General features: G+C 48.1%; 1 protein-coding gene across 1 annotated transcript in view; it reads left to right on the top strand.

Moving 5' to 3' along the window:
* The window catches only part of CACNA2D4 (calcium voltage-gated channel auxiliary subunit alpha2delta 4), a 119,548-nt gene that overhangs the window by 96,545 nt on the left and 4,656 nt on the right, over positions 1 to 18,347 (top strand). Inside the window, exons 29-36 of the mRNA XM_059473076.1 lie at positions 976 to 990; positions 3,397 to 3,441; positions 4,351 to 4,413; positions 9,700 to 9,770; positions 10,599 to 10,674; positions 12,449 to 12,501; positions 13,434 to 13,489; positions 14,814 to 14,834. Coding sequence (XP_059329059.1) covers positions 976 to 990; positions 3,397 to 3,441; positions 4,351 to 4,413; positions 9,700 to 9,770; positions 10,599 to 10,674; positions 12,449 to 12,501; positions 13,434 to 13,489; positions 14,814 to 14,834 — 400 coding nt within the window. The remainder of the gene's footprint in view (positions 1 to 975; positions 991 to 3,396; positions 3,442 to 4,350; positions 4,414 to 9,699; positions 9,771 to 10,598; positions 10,675 to 12,448; positions 12,502 to 13,433; positions 13,490 to 14,813; positions 14,835 to 18,347) is intronic.

Here is an 18,347-nt window from a genome sequence, read left to right as displayed (position 1 = left end):
TTAAGAGATTTATGAAGTAGATTAGTTTGAAGTCACACATTTCTGTAATCCTTTGACAGCACTAATGCCGTGTGAGCCATGAGTCTGTTCTGCAGATGCCGTGGTGACAGTGTCAGCATCCTGGCCTGGCATTAGCTGTGCTGCATGTGACACATTTAATTGTGGAAATATGCTTCTGCTCATTCAGCCTTTCAGAAGACTCATGGAAATCTGCAATTTTGGGCACACAGAAAAAAAATCTACTGCCTTCTCTTATCATCTTGATAATGATAACAAAACGCTGCCAGCTTGCCAAAATAAAAATTATTTGCTCCAGGGATAAGCTTTTGATGTTGTCCTAATATTAGATACTCCTCTGGACTGAAGGAAGTGGAATAATTAAAACAATTCCCCTGGTCTGGGGAGCAAGACAAATGAAACACCTTTCCCTCATCACCCAGGGGCTTTCTTCCCAGGCTTTGCTTTCAGAGGGGTGTGCTGGAGGGGTGAGCATGACAGGACTGCAGCAGCACACAGCAGAAGCAGCTCTCTGCTGTCAGGAGAGGGAACTGTCATCACACAGGGATGACAAAGAAGGTGGGAGGGCAGGAGCATCCTCGCAGGTGGGGATCACATAAACCTAACCTGAGCTAAAAAGATTTCTGCAAAGCACATGAGTGATCCTGAAACAGCAACAGAGAGCTTCATTTTGAACACCCTGCTCAGGGCCATTGCCAGGCAGCTCTCACACAAACAAGCCCTCATGGGTGTTAAGTGGAGCTGGGAGGCCTTACGAAAGCAGGTGAAGGAGGCCTGTGTGCCAAGTGGCTGTGAGCTGTGGCCCTGGTAGGTGCTGGTGTGAAAAAAGGCTCCATGTGCTTTCCCAGGATGTGAGCACTGTTGGACAGAGGAATGACTAACAGATTTTGTTTTCTCTCTCTCTCTCCTGCCTCACTGATGCTGTGCTGCTCTGGATGTCCACGCTGTGCCTCCCAGCCCAATGACACTGATGTAAGTGGACAAAAGCTGGGGACAGGGAGGCATCCTGGCATGCCTGGCTTGGCTTCCTAATTGTGTCATTTGTGTGCCAGCATATCATAGGCACTGTCCCTTGTCTCTAGCCTCTGGAGAGGGTCCAAACCTGTCACAGGCTGCGTTTGTCTTCACAGTAATTAAGTGTCTTTGGCAAAGCTCAGAGTGCTGTGGGTCACAGAGACCTGACCAACAGCAGGAGGATGCCGTGAGGTGGGCTGGTCTCTGAGGAGGGAGCAGCAGATGTCATCTCAGAGAAGCCAGGGAGCACAGGCTCAGTTCTGCCCCTCTCAAGCTGCCAGTGCTCTCAAAGCAGGGTCCTGGCTGTGCTGCTGCTGCTGCATGGCCAACCCAGCACAGGGCACTGCTGGAACCTCTCCAGGTCTGCAAGTGAGACGCAGCCCTCACACTGCTGAGGGGGATGTGTGAGATGTGAGCCCTTCTTGTGGAGAACCACTGTGGTTCACCTGGGTTTCTCTGCTGATATCTGAACCCTGGGCTCTGTATTTGTTATTCCCCAAGGCCATAACTGTGGTTTGTTGTGACCACGTTTCTCTGCTGATATCTGAACCCTGGGCTCTGTATTTGTTATTCCCCAAGGCCATAACTGTGGTTTGTTGTGACCACATTTCTCTGCTGACCAAAGGAAAGAACCTGCAGGGTGAAGCACAAGGTGACCTCTAGGAATACATCCAGGGAAATAAAACAGCCACGTGTTGCTTTGTGGTGAGGCAGGGGTGAGATGGTGCTTGCAACTGTGGATAAAGGAATTTTTTTTAAACCATCATCCCTAGAATCTCAAAAAGCCAGCTGGATTCAGAGTGTGAGCATGTGATATTGCAAAGCTGTGGGACTTGAAACAAACTCAGGCATCTCCAAATCTCCTCTGAATTTGAACAGAGGGACAGAAAGCTGGTTTTGTTTTGCAAAACTCAAGGGGAGAAATAAATTCTAACTGAAAGTTGCGATCTTGTTGTGGTCTAGAATGGCAAATTTACCTCTTGTTACTGAGAATCACCCAGAAAAGGGGTTGGATTTTATGTCTAAGGGTTTTGAGGAAATAGTGGGTAGCAGGCTGAGAGCAGACAGGCTGTGTGCTATGTCAGTGTCCTTCCCCAACCCCAGAAAACCTCTGGCAGGAAGGGGACTCCATGCACAGAAAAGGCAACACTGTGTCAGCTTTCTTCCCTCTGCTAGTGGAGGAAATAGAATTAAAAAATAACACAAAGAGACAGACACATGCAGCCACAGCAAACTCTGAACAATTATGAAATCAATAAGCACCTGAAGGGCTTTGTTACTCACCACTTAACCCCTGGTGTGCCCACCCAGTTCAGTGTTGTGAAACACATGTCAAGTCCACTACGCAGAAATTCTAAATGAAAGAAGTGGATGCTGCCTTGGGCTACATGTGCACCATTCACATCCTATTTTATCATTAGCTGTCTGGAGAATAAAGAAACCAACAGCAACAACAACAAAAGAATCCCTGCCTGAGAAGAACCCTCATCTGAAATACCATGCTCTTAGTCCAGATACTAACAGATGCTGAAATGCATGCTGGTTTCTCCCTGGTGCACAATAACCTTTGCTTTTGCCTTTTCTTGGAGTGCACAGGTCCTGCTGGGCACATGTCAGGGTGGCAGGTGCAGGATCTGAGCCCTCAGGAGAGGGATGGTGCTGGCAGAGGCGGGGAGCTGGAGTGGCTGACCTGGGGGTGCTGCCAAGCCTGTCCTGGTGGAAATGCCAGCGGAATTGCAGAGATTCTGGGATGCTGTTCTGCAGACCTTCAGCCCAGCAGTCCCAAGGGGGGGACAGTAAGATGAGCCATGTGCTGAGGGATGCACTCAGTGCAGGTGGCTCTGGCTGCAGCTGCAGGCTGAGCTCTGGGAGCCCCAGGCAAGGCTGTGACCTGGCACTGACCCTTTGCACAACAAAGGGCACCACGGGGACATGAGGGACAGCCAGGTGTCCGGCCACCTGGAGACACAGCAGGAGCAGATGTCCCAGCAGGCTGACCCCAGATGATCACACATGGGCTGTGAGGGTATAAAAGCTCAGTTTCCTTTGTTTGGGGCCCCTCCTCAGAGGCACAGGCTTGAGCTCTTTCTGTGTTACTGCACCATTAATAAATTGATTTAATGTTCTTATGTCTGAGAGCCTGCTATGGGAAACGTGGAGTTGAACAAGGAAAACTTGTCTGGCTGTGTGAGTGTGGGGTGTGTGGGGAGTCAGAGATCTGTGGGGTCACTGTAGCTGCTGCTGCCTCAGTCCCAGCAGTGAAAGCTTCTGATGGTGGGGGAGTGACTGCCAGAGCAGCTCCTGCATGGTCACACTGGGAAGTTTCCTTCACAACATGGTTAATTCTCTGCTTTCCCTTTGCAGTGCAGTGGCTTTGATGGTGCCTGTCCACTCAGCTGTCAGGATGATGTAAGTTGCCTCAGTTTCTTCTCTGTACCTGTGGTGGGTGTCACTGACCACCTTCTCCTTGGAGATCTGTCTCCCCAAAAAAGGCAGTGCCTGTTGTCTCCTCACAAGAGATTGCACAGCTGGGGGACAGGATCTCATAGTAATGAGACAAATCTGCAGTTTAGGTCTTCCCCCAGCTGGGCCAGGCAGAGACATTGGGATTCCAGCCAGTGAAAGTCCATCTCCTTCAAATCTGTCTCCCTGGCATCCCAGATCTTCCAAAAAACAAAGTGTCTGGCAGCATGACATGCATGCTGGACACTGTCTTTGTGTTTATGCCACTGCTTCAGCCTTGGTATCAGGAATATGTGAGACAGGATCTCCTCTGCCCTGAAAAGTGAGATCACCAGAGATTTTTTGTTGTGTATTCAAGTAGGATTTTCTCTGCTTCCTAGTTTTTCCTGCAGGAAAGGGTTTTCATCTAAACTCTGTGCCTCTATTTCCTGCTTTGCAAAATAAAAGTAAATCAGCACTGATACTCAGTGGTGGGGAGAGGGTTATTTTGTGAGTGGTTATAAAACTCTGACATCTGAAGATGGAAAGTATTAGATACCATATTACTAAAGAGAAGAGCACTACAGTTATCCTGTCTCTTCCTGAAGGATGCCTTGCCTGAAGTGTGGCTCACAGCCTGCCAGGCCTGCACAGAGCCCCAGCTAGAGACAAGACCTGTCACAGCTCATGGGTTCAATCCCTTAAAATGGAGGCAGAGAGGGAAAAGAATTGTGTAAAGCTCGTGGTAGCTGAGCTGTGGGGCTTGATGTGGAAATGCCAAGGCTGTTGGCATCATCACAAACCCACACTGCTCCATCCTGAACACAAACAGCCATAAAAACCATCCTTAATATTGCTTCTCTTCCATCTCTGCAGATTCTGAACTGCTTCCTCATTGACAACAATGGCTTTATACTTGTTTCCAAAATACCTGAAGAGGTAAGAGAGCATAAGAGAAGGAGGAGAGTGGGGTTTGCTTGTTCCTGAATAACCCACCAGAGCTGCTTAAAACAAATGAAGCTGAATTGTGTAATAAGGGTGGCTGGGTGTAATTAAATTAAACTGCACAGTGAGGGGGAAGGCTCCCAGCAGAGTGACAGCACATCCTAGGTGAGGAAGGAGTTTGCAGAGATAAGGAAGGAACTAGTCAAAACATCTTTTGATCAGAAGAAAGGAAATTAGACTCTGTTCCCTTGGCACAGATGCTATTGAAAGATGAGCTGAGACAGGGGAAGGGAAGGGAAGGGAAGGGAAGGGAAGGGAAGGGAAGGGAAGGGAAGGGAAGGGAAGGGAAGGGAAGGGAAGGGAAGGGAAGGGAAGGGAAGGGAAGGGAAGGGAAGGGAAGGGAAGGGAAGGGAAGGGAAGGGAAGGGAAGGGAAGGGAAGGGAAGGGAAGGGAAGGGAAGGGAAGGGAAGGGAAGGGAAGGGAAGGGAAGGGAAGGGAAGGGAAGGGAAGGGAGCAGTACTTTTGAGTGCTTCTGAAGTCAAAGAAGGTGTTCTTCAGGAAACAAACTGAAGGGATGGTAAGAGCAAAATGCTAAAGGCAAAAACCAAAGACAAAATAATTTAAGTAAATTGGAAACAGGAACACGCCTGTAGAATCGGAGAATTTACTGAACTTGCAAAGGTGAAAGGAGCAAGGGAAAAGGCTCAGAATAGAAATAAGATGTATGATTCCACAGCCATTTCTAGGGAGCTGAAGGGATGCAAGTTTGATGTGACATCCTGTGCAGCTGGGTAAAGTCAACACTACCAGCCACTGCATTGTTGAGTTACACTTTTCTGTTCTCTGATAAATTCACCACAGAGCTTCTTCTTTCAAAATAATTAAACCCCATAGTTCTGGACATCAGAAAGTGATGTGTGGGAACAGTCTCATAAAATACAAAGCAATAAGTCAATAGGAAAAGTGGGCTTAGAGAAGAAGTGGGAAATGAAGGGATTTTGTTACTGACAGAATCATGGAGTTTCATTAAAATTGTCATTGTACTCGTGTTAACAAATGCAGTTTGGGTATTTCCAAAAGGGAGCAGATCCACTCCCAGAAATTACTTTCTTCAAGATGAGACAAATAGGTCACATGGAAATGGAAATTAAGGTAACAGACCTCCTGGTGGATGATTGGCACCAGCAGCACAGCTTCCAGAAGGAAGAAAACTTATCAGCTACAGTTCTTTAATAGCGTGGCAAAATCAGGAGATAAGGGAGACTAGATAACCTGTAGAATTTCAGTTCTCTTCAGCCTTGAACAGAGTCCTTTACAAAAATATGGTGAAACAGTGAAGCATGAAGTAGGGACACTGATCTAAAAGTAGCTGGGACAGAAGAGAAAGAAGAAGAATTTTTAGAGGGCTATTCAGATGGAAAACATCAGCTCTATGAGTCCCATGGTTTCCCACCTGGACTTGGGTTGGTTAGCATATTCAGAATGGGCTGGCAAAAGAAAAAGGTGAGACTGTGCATTCTGCAGGCACTGCACAGTGAGTTCAGTGAGGCTGAGATTCTGAGAGTCACAGAGCAAAACCAATCAGCAACACAGAGGCACCAGGGGGGATAAAGACAGGTACCAAGGGGAGCTTATTGCAAGGGATAACCAACCTCTTTTCTGTAAGAAATTGAAAAGTGCCCTACCCAGCACACTGAACAGTCTGGGAGAAGTGTCCCTTCAATGATGTGTGCCAAAAGCCAAAAATGCAAATAGAATTTGAAGACTAAGGGGGAGAAATGCTATAAAAATTGCATTGGCTCCCCCCTCTGGGTGGCCAGGCCCTACTGAGTTTTTGGGATGGGCTGGGGGTCTTGGGAATTGCTTTCTCCTCTGATACCCATGGCATTTTCAAAGACACTTTACTGACTCCTATGACATGTGTCCCTCAGCTACACCCTTTAGCTACCATGTCACCTGTGTGACCTCAGCACTGCGTCCTGGGCTCTGCCTCAAAACTTTTTCCTGCATCTTATAGAAAACAGATTTGTCCAAAGCTCATCTCTGAAAGATCTGACTAGCAGACACATGGCATTATAGTGGATTTGGGTAAATTATAAATATTATCCACATCCCTCCAAGATAAGGCATTTTGGCAAGCATCAGAGCTGTCCTCCTCCAGCTTTTACCTTCCCAGAGTTCACCACTGCTTTTTTTTCTGATTTCTTTATCCTGTTCCAGTTACTGTTTTTATCTCCTGGTGACACCATGAGTCCTCACACCATTAAACCCTACAGGGAATTCAAGACAGCATTAAATCAATATCCTGGGTGTCCTAGATGCCACCTGGATGTTGCTGCATGGATCCCTTGCTGCTGTGTGGCCTTCCCTGTCCCATCCTGTAGTCTTTCCTTAAGGCATCCATTTTTAAAATGCCCCAAAAAAATCCTGTACCTGGGCTTTTGTAGGTATTTTGGCTTTTCTGCCTGCCAGAGCTGCCTGCTGCCTGCACCTCCTTCCCTGGGTGACCACACTGGAAATCAGAGCAGGGTGAAGGGGGTAAGGCTTAGGCTCTGCTCTGCTCTGCCCTTGGCATGGGGGATCAGGGGGAGGGATTGGCTCTAATAACCTCTGCATGAAGGCAGCAGGAAGCTTACTGGCAGTTGGAAACCACCATGGAAAAGGGACTCAGGATTTTAATGAGTGACAAGTTGGAAGCTCCCTGCAGGATTACTTGGGGAAGAATGGGTAATCTCTTAATTCGAGCTAATCTCCCCATGCAGCCTCATCCCAGAGGGAGCAAAGAGTTAAAACACAGAGCCGGGAGAAGGGAGTGAGTGAGGACCAGGTGCTCTGGGAGGAAGGGAAATAAGTGGCAGGGTCAGGCTGTGCTGCAGGGGGGGCTGCTCTGCCTTTTCCGTCATGTTTGCAGCCATGGCCCCACAGCCACCCCTGAGTTTTTAGCTGTTTTTCACTGCCAGTCATAGGCACAGCTGTGGATCCCAGGTCTTGAGCTCCCTCCTCCTGCTGCATCCAGATGTTCCCTCTCTCACTAAACCTCTTTTTCTAGGATTGCTGCCTTCTGCCTGAGGCATTTTGCAGAGGATGTCTGCAAGCTCTGCCCAGGTGGGACTCCAGGAGCAGGGTGCAGAGAGGCAGCCAAAAGGCCAGGATGCCACCAGAGCTCAGAGCTTGTGGAGAGACAAGGGCTGGCTCTGTTTGAGAGATGCTGGGGGAGGAGGCTGCCTGCCTGCCCAAAGCCTGGGCGATTTGGCAGATCCTGTTTGTCTGCAGCTTCTGAGTGTACAAAAAGTGTAAATTGTTCAATGAGCCAGCAAAGCATGGGTGCATGTGAGCAGTGATGTAGCTTTTGAGTCACATGTGTGCTCTGGGTTGCGTGTCTTTGCTGCACATGTGCCTGTGCACACTCAGCTGCAGGGGGAGTGACACAGCCTGTGTCATGCAGGATGTCAGAGCAATGCTTTCTGCTGTCAACCTCTGAAATGGCAAGGGCCTCTGGAAACTTGCCCAGAGATGGGAGTTAGGAGAAACACAGCAGAGGGATGTCTAGGAGAGCAGCAGTCACTGGAGGAAGCAGGATGTAATGAGAGCTGCTTTACAAACGTTGCTCCAGTACAGGACAGCTTTGGTTTCTGCCAAGTGATGCTTTTCTGTGTTACTGCCTGCATGGGGTACCTAAAACAGCAGCAAGCTCTGAATGTCTGGTTTGGTGTTGGAGGCCAGTTTGCTGCTGCCTTTCTGAACACACTCCCCAGGCCATACTTACTTGCACTAATAGCTGCTCATTCTTACACCTATACAATTGATGTCCTGCATGGAGAAATTCAGCCAGACATCTTTTGACAGGATGGGCCTCATTTACAGCCTTGCAGTGGCCCCCTCTCCTTGCCCCACTGCCTGCAGCTTGCACTGTGTTAAATCTCCCTGCTGGGTCTGCAGACTGGTATTAAATGGAAGCAGCTGGCCTCTCCACCACCCTAATCAGATTGAAAGAGCGAGGGAGGTGAAAAAAGTTAGTGCTTGCTCAGGCACATTGGAGTGTCTGAGACGATTACAGCCTAAATGCTCAAAGGGGAGCTGATGTTATGCATCAATTTGTGCAGTGAAATGATTTCTAAAGTCTTTTGGGAAGAAGCTCATAACCATGTAACACTACTGTTAGATGATTACCATGTGATCTTAGGTAAATCTGTCTAAGGGTTTGCACTTTTTTTGTGGAAATGTCCCACTCAAATAAATGAAGTCATCTGTCATCTGCTAATACATGCTAAATGACTGCTAGCCTATCAGTGGAAAAGCAAAACATCCCAGACTGTGTGAATGCTTCCATAAAACATGGGAGCTATTTACTCTGTCAGGACCCATGAGCCAGGAAAACAGAGGGCAGCTCATATCTGCACTTTTATTATTTACAAATATTTCATTTACTTCCCTGTGAACAAAGCAGTGGAGTTGACAGGTTTGAAGCATTTTGCAATATATTTGTCATGGTTTAGTAATCAGGAAGGCCAGAATTGTTTGTTTGAAGAAATCTCTAAAGCAGCAGTTAGCAGTTTTGAGATTGGGTCCTTATTTGAGGTTTTTGACTCCAGGGCACACATGGAACCAGAGGGCCACAAGCCCCATCTTTAGTTCAGGCATGCAAGCAGGACTGGGGGTTGTTGTCCCCCCAAATGCAACTTAGTTCTAGCTGTGCCAGTGCACAGTATGTAAGCTACAGGGATGGGTGGCTTTGTGTTGTGTTGTTCGGGCCACTGCCTGCTCAGAAGTCACACAGCAGTGAGCTGTAATATTGCATTTGCTACCTAAGGAAATCTGTACATCACACTCGTGCATGGTGGGTCATTTCACCTAGGGCAGCAGGAGAGCAGAGATTTCCAAAACCATAGTGCCCATGGGTAGCAGAGAGGCTCAGATGGAAGACTCAGCCATTCCAGAGAACATGGATTCCAAATAATCCACTAGAGAGTCCAGGCCTCCAGTGATTCAGCATGCCTGGGTCTCTGCAGCTTGAGAGTCTGCCTTTTTCTGACAAGCCACAGGGACTTATGTGGGCTAAATCTTTTCCAAGCGTGGTAGGAATGGTGCAGGATGCCCAGCTGGTGTTGAGGGAAGTCCTCCCTCAAGCTTTCCAACCAGCCAAAGGACAAAGCTCAGCATTGCCTCCTTACAAAAACCCTCCTTGTGTACTGCAGCCTCCAGACAAGCTAGATCAGCTGGAGCCATCAAGCATTTGGAAAATTTACAGTTTGTTCTGTTTTTCCCTTTTTGTGCTTGCAGACTGGAAAATTTTTTGGTGCAGTGGATGGCTCAGTGATGACCCAGCTGCTAAACATGGGCATGTTCAGGCGGTAAGTGGGGGATCTCCACACTGTGCTCCTTTGCTGCTGTGTGGGTCAGAGCATGTTGGTCCCTCTGAGAAGCACTTGAGCAGGGAAAATGCACATGCTGGTGGTGCTGGTGGCTCTCTTATCCAGACACAAGAGCCCCTTTAGCTACCTGCCCCATCTGCTGCCTGGCTCAGCCATCATCAGCACATACACTGTTTCTCCTCATCTCTTGCTCTTCCACCTGCTGCAAAACACAGAGAGAGACAGAAACTTCCAACCTCTGTGTGGCCAGAGAGCAGCTGCTTCTCTGTCTTTCCCAGGGCAAGATGTTATGGGAGACATTCCTTGGCATTTTGGGTATGGAAGTGCTTCAGTTCCTCCTGCCACTGGGAAAGCCTTTCTGGGAAGTGGCTGTCTGAGAGCCCCACAGATGCAGCATTGCAGCTGGCTGACCACATTTCTCTCTCTCTTAAAAAAAATTCTGTTCACCTCACTCCACTCCCTCAAAAGAGAGTTCAGAGTTTCAGTGGCTTGAAAGCAGGAACTAGAGGGATCTGAGGTAGTTACAATTATAATTCCTCTGCTTCATAGCTTGCTTTACTCACTGTGTGAAATTAGGGACATATTTCCTCCTGTGCTGACCCAGTTACATTCATCCAGAGCCTGTATTTCTTGCTCTGCAAGATCCAGCACTGGCCAAACAGCAAAGACACGTGTGAGCAGGTCACTGCTTTCCTGAATCCAGGAAACACTTCATACCTGACATTTTTGAGGAAAAGCTGACATGTCTGTCCCATGGGTGTTGCATTGCTTGCTTTTGACTGCTTGCCTGTTGTGTTTTGCCTGCAGGGTGACCATGTATGATTACCAGGCCATGTGCAAGGTGCCCTACCACCACCACAGCGGCGCACGGCCCCTGCTCAGCGTACGTAGCTGTCTCCATGCTGCCCTCCCTGGCTGGGCTTCCTCCTGCAGGGCAGCTCCAGCATTCCCCAAAACACTTCAGGAGATGTCTGCTTTCAGGATGGCACTGTCCAAACTCACCTCAGGCAGATTCCTGAAGCTGTGGTGGCCACTGGTGTTGGTTTCCAATGTGGCTCTCTGTTGCCATGTAGGATCTCACTGAAAATTGGAAGGACCAGGAAAGAACAGGAGCTAAACTACGGCAGGTTCTCCTGGGAGCCAAGCAATCAGCTAGCAGCTGAAATGAACAGGAATGCTTTTACAGGGCGTGGTTTTACTCAGCTCAGGAAGGAGAGTTGAAGTGTCAGGGAACATCTGGGGAAAACTGGCAGTCATTGGGGAAGGATGAGTGAGCTTGGAGCAGGAGAGGGAGAATGCTGGTAGCCCAGGGAACAAACTAGCAGAGTGAAGTACCCAAAAGCAACCTCTCTTAGGCTGATACAAACTCGTACTCCAATCCCACTCCACTTTCCTAACCTTGCCTCAGACAGGCAGAACAAAGTAACTACTCAACACTTAGGCCACTTCAAACTGCTTGACACAGCCCCAAACAGGAATTTATTCATTACTGTTATGATCCTTAGATACTGGGAGGAGTGCAGGAAGTTCCCTTACAGTGTGGCATTGTAATTTTTTTCCAGTAAAAGAATTTCCAACAAAATATTGTCTTTTAACAACATTCTTAACAATAGCACCTTTAACAATGCCTGGTTTGCAATGGCTATACTTGAGCTGGCTAGATAACACATGGTGATTGTAGTGAAAATAAGTTCTTGATTATATCCTCCAATCCTGATCACTGAAAGAAATGTCACAAACTATGAGCTGCCAAAAATGAGGTGACTTGGGAACAAAACAAAAAGGAGAGCATTCAGCCTCCATCTCTCATCTTCCCCTCTTAGCAAAACCCTTGAAAAGGAAGAAATCAAGAAAAGTCAGTTTTTCATATACAGACATAAAAATCAGTCAAATTGCCAGCCATCTCTACATTTTACTATTTTCTGATTTATTTTGCTTGAAGAGAATTCATCAATAATGGGAGTAATGGAACATTATCCTGCATCCCGTGACTGCCACATCTGTTTTGGGTTTGAGGACATGGGCATGATTATGAGAGGGGGAGATGAAAATTAGACGTGGTTACCATGAGGAAAAGAAGCAGCAGTATCCTCTGCAGATGAATTGTCCCTGGGATAATGCTGGATTTCCAATTTGTAGCTGAAAAGCAAGAAGATGATAGAAGTCATGCCATCTTGAGGAAAAGCTGGATGAAAGCACAGTTAAGCATAATCAATCAATGGCAGATAATACTAAATCCTGGGCAGTGCTGTCACTTGTCCCAGAAACACCACTTGCTCTCAGAACACAAAAGCATCCTAAACTGGTGCTGTCCCATTTAGCTGTGTTTCTCTCCTGCTCTGAGCTCTGAAGGTCATCCACGCTGGAGAGAAATCATCAAGCAATTACATCTTCAAAGTCCTTCATACATTCCTGATAAACTCCCTGACCCTCATGGGGAGGGGGTGAGGAGGTATTATTAGTAGCAGGGCAGCTCTGCTGGCTTTTGATGGATTTTGAACGTTTTCCAGTGATGCCCAGACCTTGTATTTCCAGCCTGTCTTCAAGAGCTCTGATCAGTGAAGGGACTTGGTCTAAAACGTGGGGTTCTGCATGACAATTATAAATTCTCTGACCAGCTCCTTGTGGTATTTCTCATTTCTTCTTTTGTTTTCCAGCCAATTTATGCCTTTGTAGCTGCAGTGAAGTGGCTGATAAGTGATTTCCTCATGTGAGTACCAAAAGATGGGGGTGTTTGGGGGGTTCAGACCAGGAGGGGCAAGAGCTGGAAAAGCTGCAGGTGGAAGCCCCTGTGTGAGGCTTTGCTGTTGCTGTCAGCCTTCTCCTGACATTCAGCTCTGCACTGTGCTCCTGGGAGACAGAAAGCTATTACTATTGCCATTTTGAGAGGCAGAGGCCCACAGAGGGGCTGGGGTTTACCTGAAATCACTCAGTACAAAGTGCCTGAGTCAGAAATAGGACTTGGGTCTCCTGGGGCTCTGTGCAGATCCTCGGTGCCGAGTCCTCTTGGCCGTGAGGAGCGAATGCACATCTTCCTCTCACAGGGGGACAGGGCTGAAGGCAGCAAGCCAAGAGCTCAGGTCTGAGTGCCAGGCAAAGGGGGAGAGAGGGGAGGCTCTGCTTTGGGTTTGGGTTCACCTCAGACTTCTGGGGTCTTGAAGCAGAGTTCAAGCTCAAATTGGGATGGAGGTGCCACTGCTCAGCTTGCAGGGTGTGCGAAAGGGGAGATGTGCTAAAGGTCCAGCTCTGAGGGTTTTACAGAACGTTTCCATGGCTCCAAGCAGCCAGAGTCTGGGCTTCTGATGGCCATCATGCCTGCTCCTCAGGTGGGTCCTGTCGTGGCTGAACCCCCTCCCAGCCTCAGGGGCTGCCATCCTTGTTCCTTCCTTCACTGACAAGCCCCTCGCACATGAAAAAGCCCATTCAGATCTTCCACAGTACAGATCCTACAATACAGAGCTACATTCTAGCCTGTGGAGAGGGGGGAAAAAATTAAAAATCTAAAAAATCAGACTTGCACTGCCAGAAATTTGTAGTAAACATTTTTGAACTGATACTCACTGGGCAACAGGGCCATCTCCCTGACACCTGCATCCTTCCAGGCTGCTGAAAAAGCATCCTCTGTTCTTGCTCTTTTGACAGCTTCCTTTTGGAGTTTAACATGAGTAGCTTCTGGCACTCAGACAACTTGGCAGATGGTGAGTACACAAGAGTCCAGCCACCCCACAGCACGTGAGTGTTGCAGCCACTGGTGACAGAAGAAACTGCACAGGGAAGCCTGGCCTTGTGCAAGGAGCCTGCCCTCTGCCCCACACCCCTTCCTCCACAGACACTGGAATGCAGCTTCCAGATCCCCCATGTCCCCCCATTCCAGGCTGCCACAGCACCAGGGTGGTCAGGGTGAGGTGTGTCCTGCTCAGAGCACTCTGCTTGCTCTCCTCAGGGTAATTTGCTGAGGAGAGGGGAGACACTTCTTTCTGAGAACCCCTATCCTATGTGCAGGGGATGAGAGAGGCCATCAGCTGCAAAAAACTTCAGTTGGAAATCCTGCCTTCCAGTCTGCTACAGGACAGAGCAGAGCAGGGGTGGAACAGCCGGCTCTCCAGAGCCTAGCAGAGGTCCCAGGAAGCCAGACAGAAACCTGTTAATAACACACAGAGGGTCTTCTCTTACCCACTAACTAGACCTGCTCTGGAGGAGAGAAGATGATGGCACATGGTATTGCACAGCACCAGAGGGCTGTGTCTGGCTTGAAATAGTGTCTGGCCTGAAGTGCTGCCTGCTGGAAACACCCCAGGAATGTCTGCAGCCCCATCCCAGCCCCTGCAGGCAGGGGGGATGTGAATGGCCCTGAGGAGACTCAAAGGGGAAGGGGAGGTGTGCTCTGCACAGCCAAGCACAGGCTGTAATTAGCCTTGCTAATTATTGATCACTAGTGGTGCCTGTAGTGGAGACAGTGGTATCTTCCATGCCAGCTGTAGGGCTGGATCCTTCTGCACTGAATTCTCCTGGCATAATGGGGAAACAGTCATTTTTTGAAAGCAAAATTCCCCTCTAGAGAGAAGGAGGTCCAGGGATGCTGTTTAGATCCCACTCTCCTCCTCCAAAGAGGTGGCAGTAGAAGCTGCATCTGTCCCCTGAGCATCCCTGGCTGCTGTGTAACACAAATCAGGGTAGCAGGAGTGGCCCCATGCAGAAATTGGTGAGGAAGAGTCAGATGAGCAGGTGCAGTTCAGGAGAGGCTGCTCATTCAGGGAACAGGCAGGTGTGGCATTCCTGCTGTGCATGTTCTCTGGCTGATTTAGTCTGGTTTAGTCTGTGCTTGAGGAGAGCAAAAAGGGAGGGGGGATGTCACTGCTGTCCTACTCATCACCATTTCCTTTTGTGCTTCCTTCATCTCTTTCCTACATCACCTCCATGACTGCTGTATGCAAATTCCTGTCTCCATGTCACTGCCATCCTGTGAATCTGTCACGTGTCTCCATCATCACTGTGTGTCTGTGTGTCATGGGACTTCTCCAGCCAAGGCTGTCTTCCATCACTGTAAGTAGAACCACCTAATAGTTAAAAAAAATAGAATTAACTAGAAATTCCTAGGCTAGGAAAGACTTTTTTCCACCCTTTGTACAGTGGGGGACTTGCAGGAAGGCGTGACAGGGCCAAGGCAGAGCCTGGCTCTGTTTCCCTGCTCTGCAAAGAAGAGATGCTGTTGCTCATTTAGCTGGCTGAGCTGGTGATGGAAGGTCTGTCACTGAGAAGTTGATAAAAGAAGGAACATATGAGTCTCCTGGGGAGCTGCAGTCACAGACAGCATCATCACTCATTGCTCTGAGGCCTGTGTTCCATGGCGTGTCCTTCACCGTGCTTCCCAGCTGGCCCATTCTTTTCAGCTGCTATTCCCAAACCAAAGACCAACCTGTGCCTTCTTGCAGGGGAAAATAAACAGGTCGTGTAGACTGTAGTTATTAAGAAGTAACTTAAGTCTTCTTTTCCACACACCATGGCTTAGCTCCTTCTGATAAATCCCAGCCCAGCTCTGGGATAATGCAGGAGGACTTTCAAGTGGTTCAACTGATAACTCATAAATCCTCTCCTACAGGCGAGTTAGAAATTCCTCCAAGACAGAGTCCAGACTGTGGCTGTGTTTGTATCTCCCTGCTTCCATTTCTAGCTTGTGTTTGCCAATTTGCTCTCTGCCCAGCAAGACATATGTGTGAGACAGAGATGGAGAAATAGAGACAGTTGGAATGTGTCTGACTGCATGGAGAAGAGGAAGAGCAGGAGAGAGTGTCTGCAGATGAAAAAAAAGAGTGTCCATGTGTGTGGGGGAGTAGCAGGGTGGAAGAATGCTATTGGGGCTGGAAAAAATGGATTGCACATGTTGTTAAGAAGGGGCTGTAGATTTTTGCCAGAGATGTTAACATTTTCTTGACTGCACGCCAAGGCTGGTGTATGTGAAAAATATGAAGCGAAGGAGACATTTTGTGAGAGAGAAATTGAGCACACACATTTTTTCCGGGTTATGTGCAGAGGAATTAACGATCAGGGATCTAATGCTCCCCCTTGCCTGACTGTGTACCTCTGGCTCTGCAGCACTGAGCCTATTTCTGCTTCCCAAGTTCTCTTGATTTTTGGGAAGGTGAGACTTGCTGTTGGAATATGGGCATGATGTATTCAGACTGCACTCATCATACAAATCTGCTTTTCAGAGGTGCTGAGAAGATATGTTTGCTGCCACAGACTTTTCTCTGCTCTCAGCATCTCAGTTTCTCTCTGTGTTTATAAGGACTTCTGCTTTTATGGACATCAGCACAGGTTTGAAAGCTTTTAATTAAGCCAAAAATACTTCCAGCCAAGGCATGCAGCCTAGAAAGAACTATTTCTAGAATTCCATAGATCATAAAAGTTTCTTTTTTTTTTTTTTTTTACTCCATGGTAATGTACTCAGAAGATATTTTACAAGATATTTGGTTAAATTCTATGTTTTATATTGGTAACTAAGTGGCAGATTTTGTCACATGTCCCAGAGTAAATTCTCTGACTTGAATGCATGATTTATGCTGGTGGGAAAGAGTTCACAATCTGGGCTCTGTAGTTCATAACAAGGCACAGCAACTGCTTTTGCTGCTCAGAAGGATTGGTTGCCAAATGTCTGACAAAAGTCTTTCTGGAAGTGCAGATGGTAGCAATGACAGCCTGGAATTAACTCACTCTTTGCTGTAAAGTTTGCAATTTGTTATCAGCTCCTCTGGCTGTTTACTAATCCCTGACCAGCAGGCTCTGAGGCTGCTGATAACATTTTGATGTCCAGTATGTGCATGCAGAGGCTCAGCCTGAGCCCTTTGCTGATGATGTACATGCTACTGGGCTTCTCTGAACCTCTCAGTGCTGCTGCAGCTGCATTGCTTCCCAGCAAATTAAGTGTCAGTAGGCTTAAGCATAATCTCTGTCATAGGTCTTGTCTCTGGGCAGGAGTTAGATTTTAAAGCAGCTTCTTTTCATTAAGCTTGTGCCAAAAAAAAAAAAAAACAAACAAACAAACAAACAAAAAAAAACCTTAAAGTCTGTGCAGGCCACTTCTGCCAATTTAAAAATACACCTGGGTGTGGTTCATGCAGGCTCTTTAATTGACTTTTCCTTTGCAGGGCCTGGTTCTCCAAGCCCACCATGACAGCCCTCATCCAACACTGGCTGAGGCTGAGGCCTCAGATCAGCTTCCATTCTGCATTGTCCAAGATGATGGTCTCATCCAGCCCTCCCTGCACCCTGTCCTTCACACCACTGTCCTTTCTATTGCTTGAACTCCATCTGCTTTGATGATGTTATAGCAGGAAGCTAGTAAAGGATATGATATTATAACAGGAGCTAGTAAAGGATGTCACTCTTTACCAGGGACAGGGAAAAATGAGGTCCTGATGTGTCAGGGCTCTTTGCCACTCGTGACATGAGCCATATGTTAAATTCTTGCAAGCGGTTTGCCCCAGCTTTATGAGGTCACCTTTGTGGTCATCACAGTGATTCTTCTGAGCAAGAAGAACATTCCATTGCCAACAGCTGTGCTGCAGGGGCAGTGCTGTAAATCCAGGGGCAGCTCAACAGGACAGTGATGGCTTGCAGCTCAGGGATCAATGTGTGGACTTGCCACAAGCATGTCCCCAAGAAGGGCAGTCCAGCCTGGCCACCTGCTTCAGGGTTTGGAGCTGCTTCCCCAACCCCCAGTCCAGAGAATTAAGGCTGAAAGAAATGCTGCTCTGTTTCTCACACTCCTTTAGTCTTAGTTTGGGGACTTTTCCTGGCCAGAATACACTTACCAGCCCTGCAGCTGCTCAGAGCCAGAAAGTGTTTGCAGCTTCTCTCCTTACAGCATAAATGGGGATATTCTGCATGCCCCATCAGAAGTGTCTGAAATTCACCTCAGAAACAGGGTGTTCTGCTCATCCCAGATCTCCTCAGGGCTGTCAGTCTCTGGGACAGGTCCTAGTCAGAGGCATTCTCCATCAGCAGGAACGGGAGAGGCTTTTCCCTGCCTCTGCAGGTGGGGTTTGCACAGAGGGACAGGGAGTGGTGGCAGAGCACAGGCACACAGCTCCTGGCTGGTGGCAGAGGTGCTGCCGGCCCCCGGAATGACAAGCTGGGCTGATGAATTCAGTGTGAATCCAGGGTGAATACAGAACGAGGCATTGTGCTGCAGTCAGGCTCTGTGTGCTTTTGAGTCTGTGCAAAATGAACCTCACCAAAAGGTGGGTCCATAGTCTGGGAGGATTGAAGCCTCCTGAGTGCTGCTTTTTGAGACTCCTGAAGAAAAGCACAAAGTACAATTACCAGAGACTCTGCACTGCAGGGAGGGGTTGGAGTGCCCATCATATTCATCTGGGCCAGGCGTTAGAGGCAAGATTGGGCTGCAGTTCCTGGCTCTTAATGGATGTCTTGTGTTGCTGGATTGCCACGGTGGAGAGAAAAATCAGAGGAAATCACGCAGTTTTTCTCTCCCTCGTGTAATGCACGTTGTTTGGACGGCGGGCTCGGCGGGGAGGTGCCTGCAGTGCCGGGGGAGAG

The sequence above is a fragment of the Ammospiza nelsoni genome, chromosome 5 (genome assembly GCF_027579445.1).
Source record: "Ammospiza nelsoni isolate bAmmNel1 chromosome 5, bAmmNel1.pri, whole genome shotgun sequence".
Classification (NCBI taxonomy): Eukaryota; Metazoa; Chordata; class Aves; order Passeriformes; family Passerellidae; genus Ammospiza; species Ammospiza nelsoni.
Note: the sequence above shows the minus strand (reverse complement) of the source record. Positions and strands in the feature narration are given on the sequence as shown.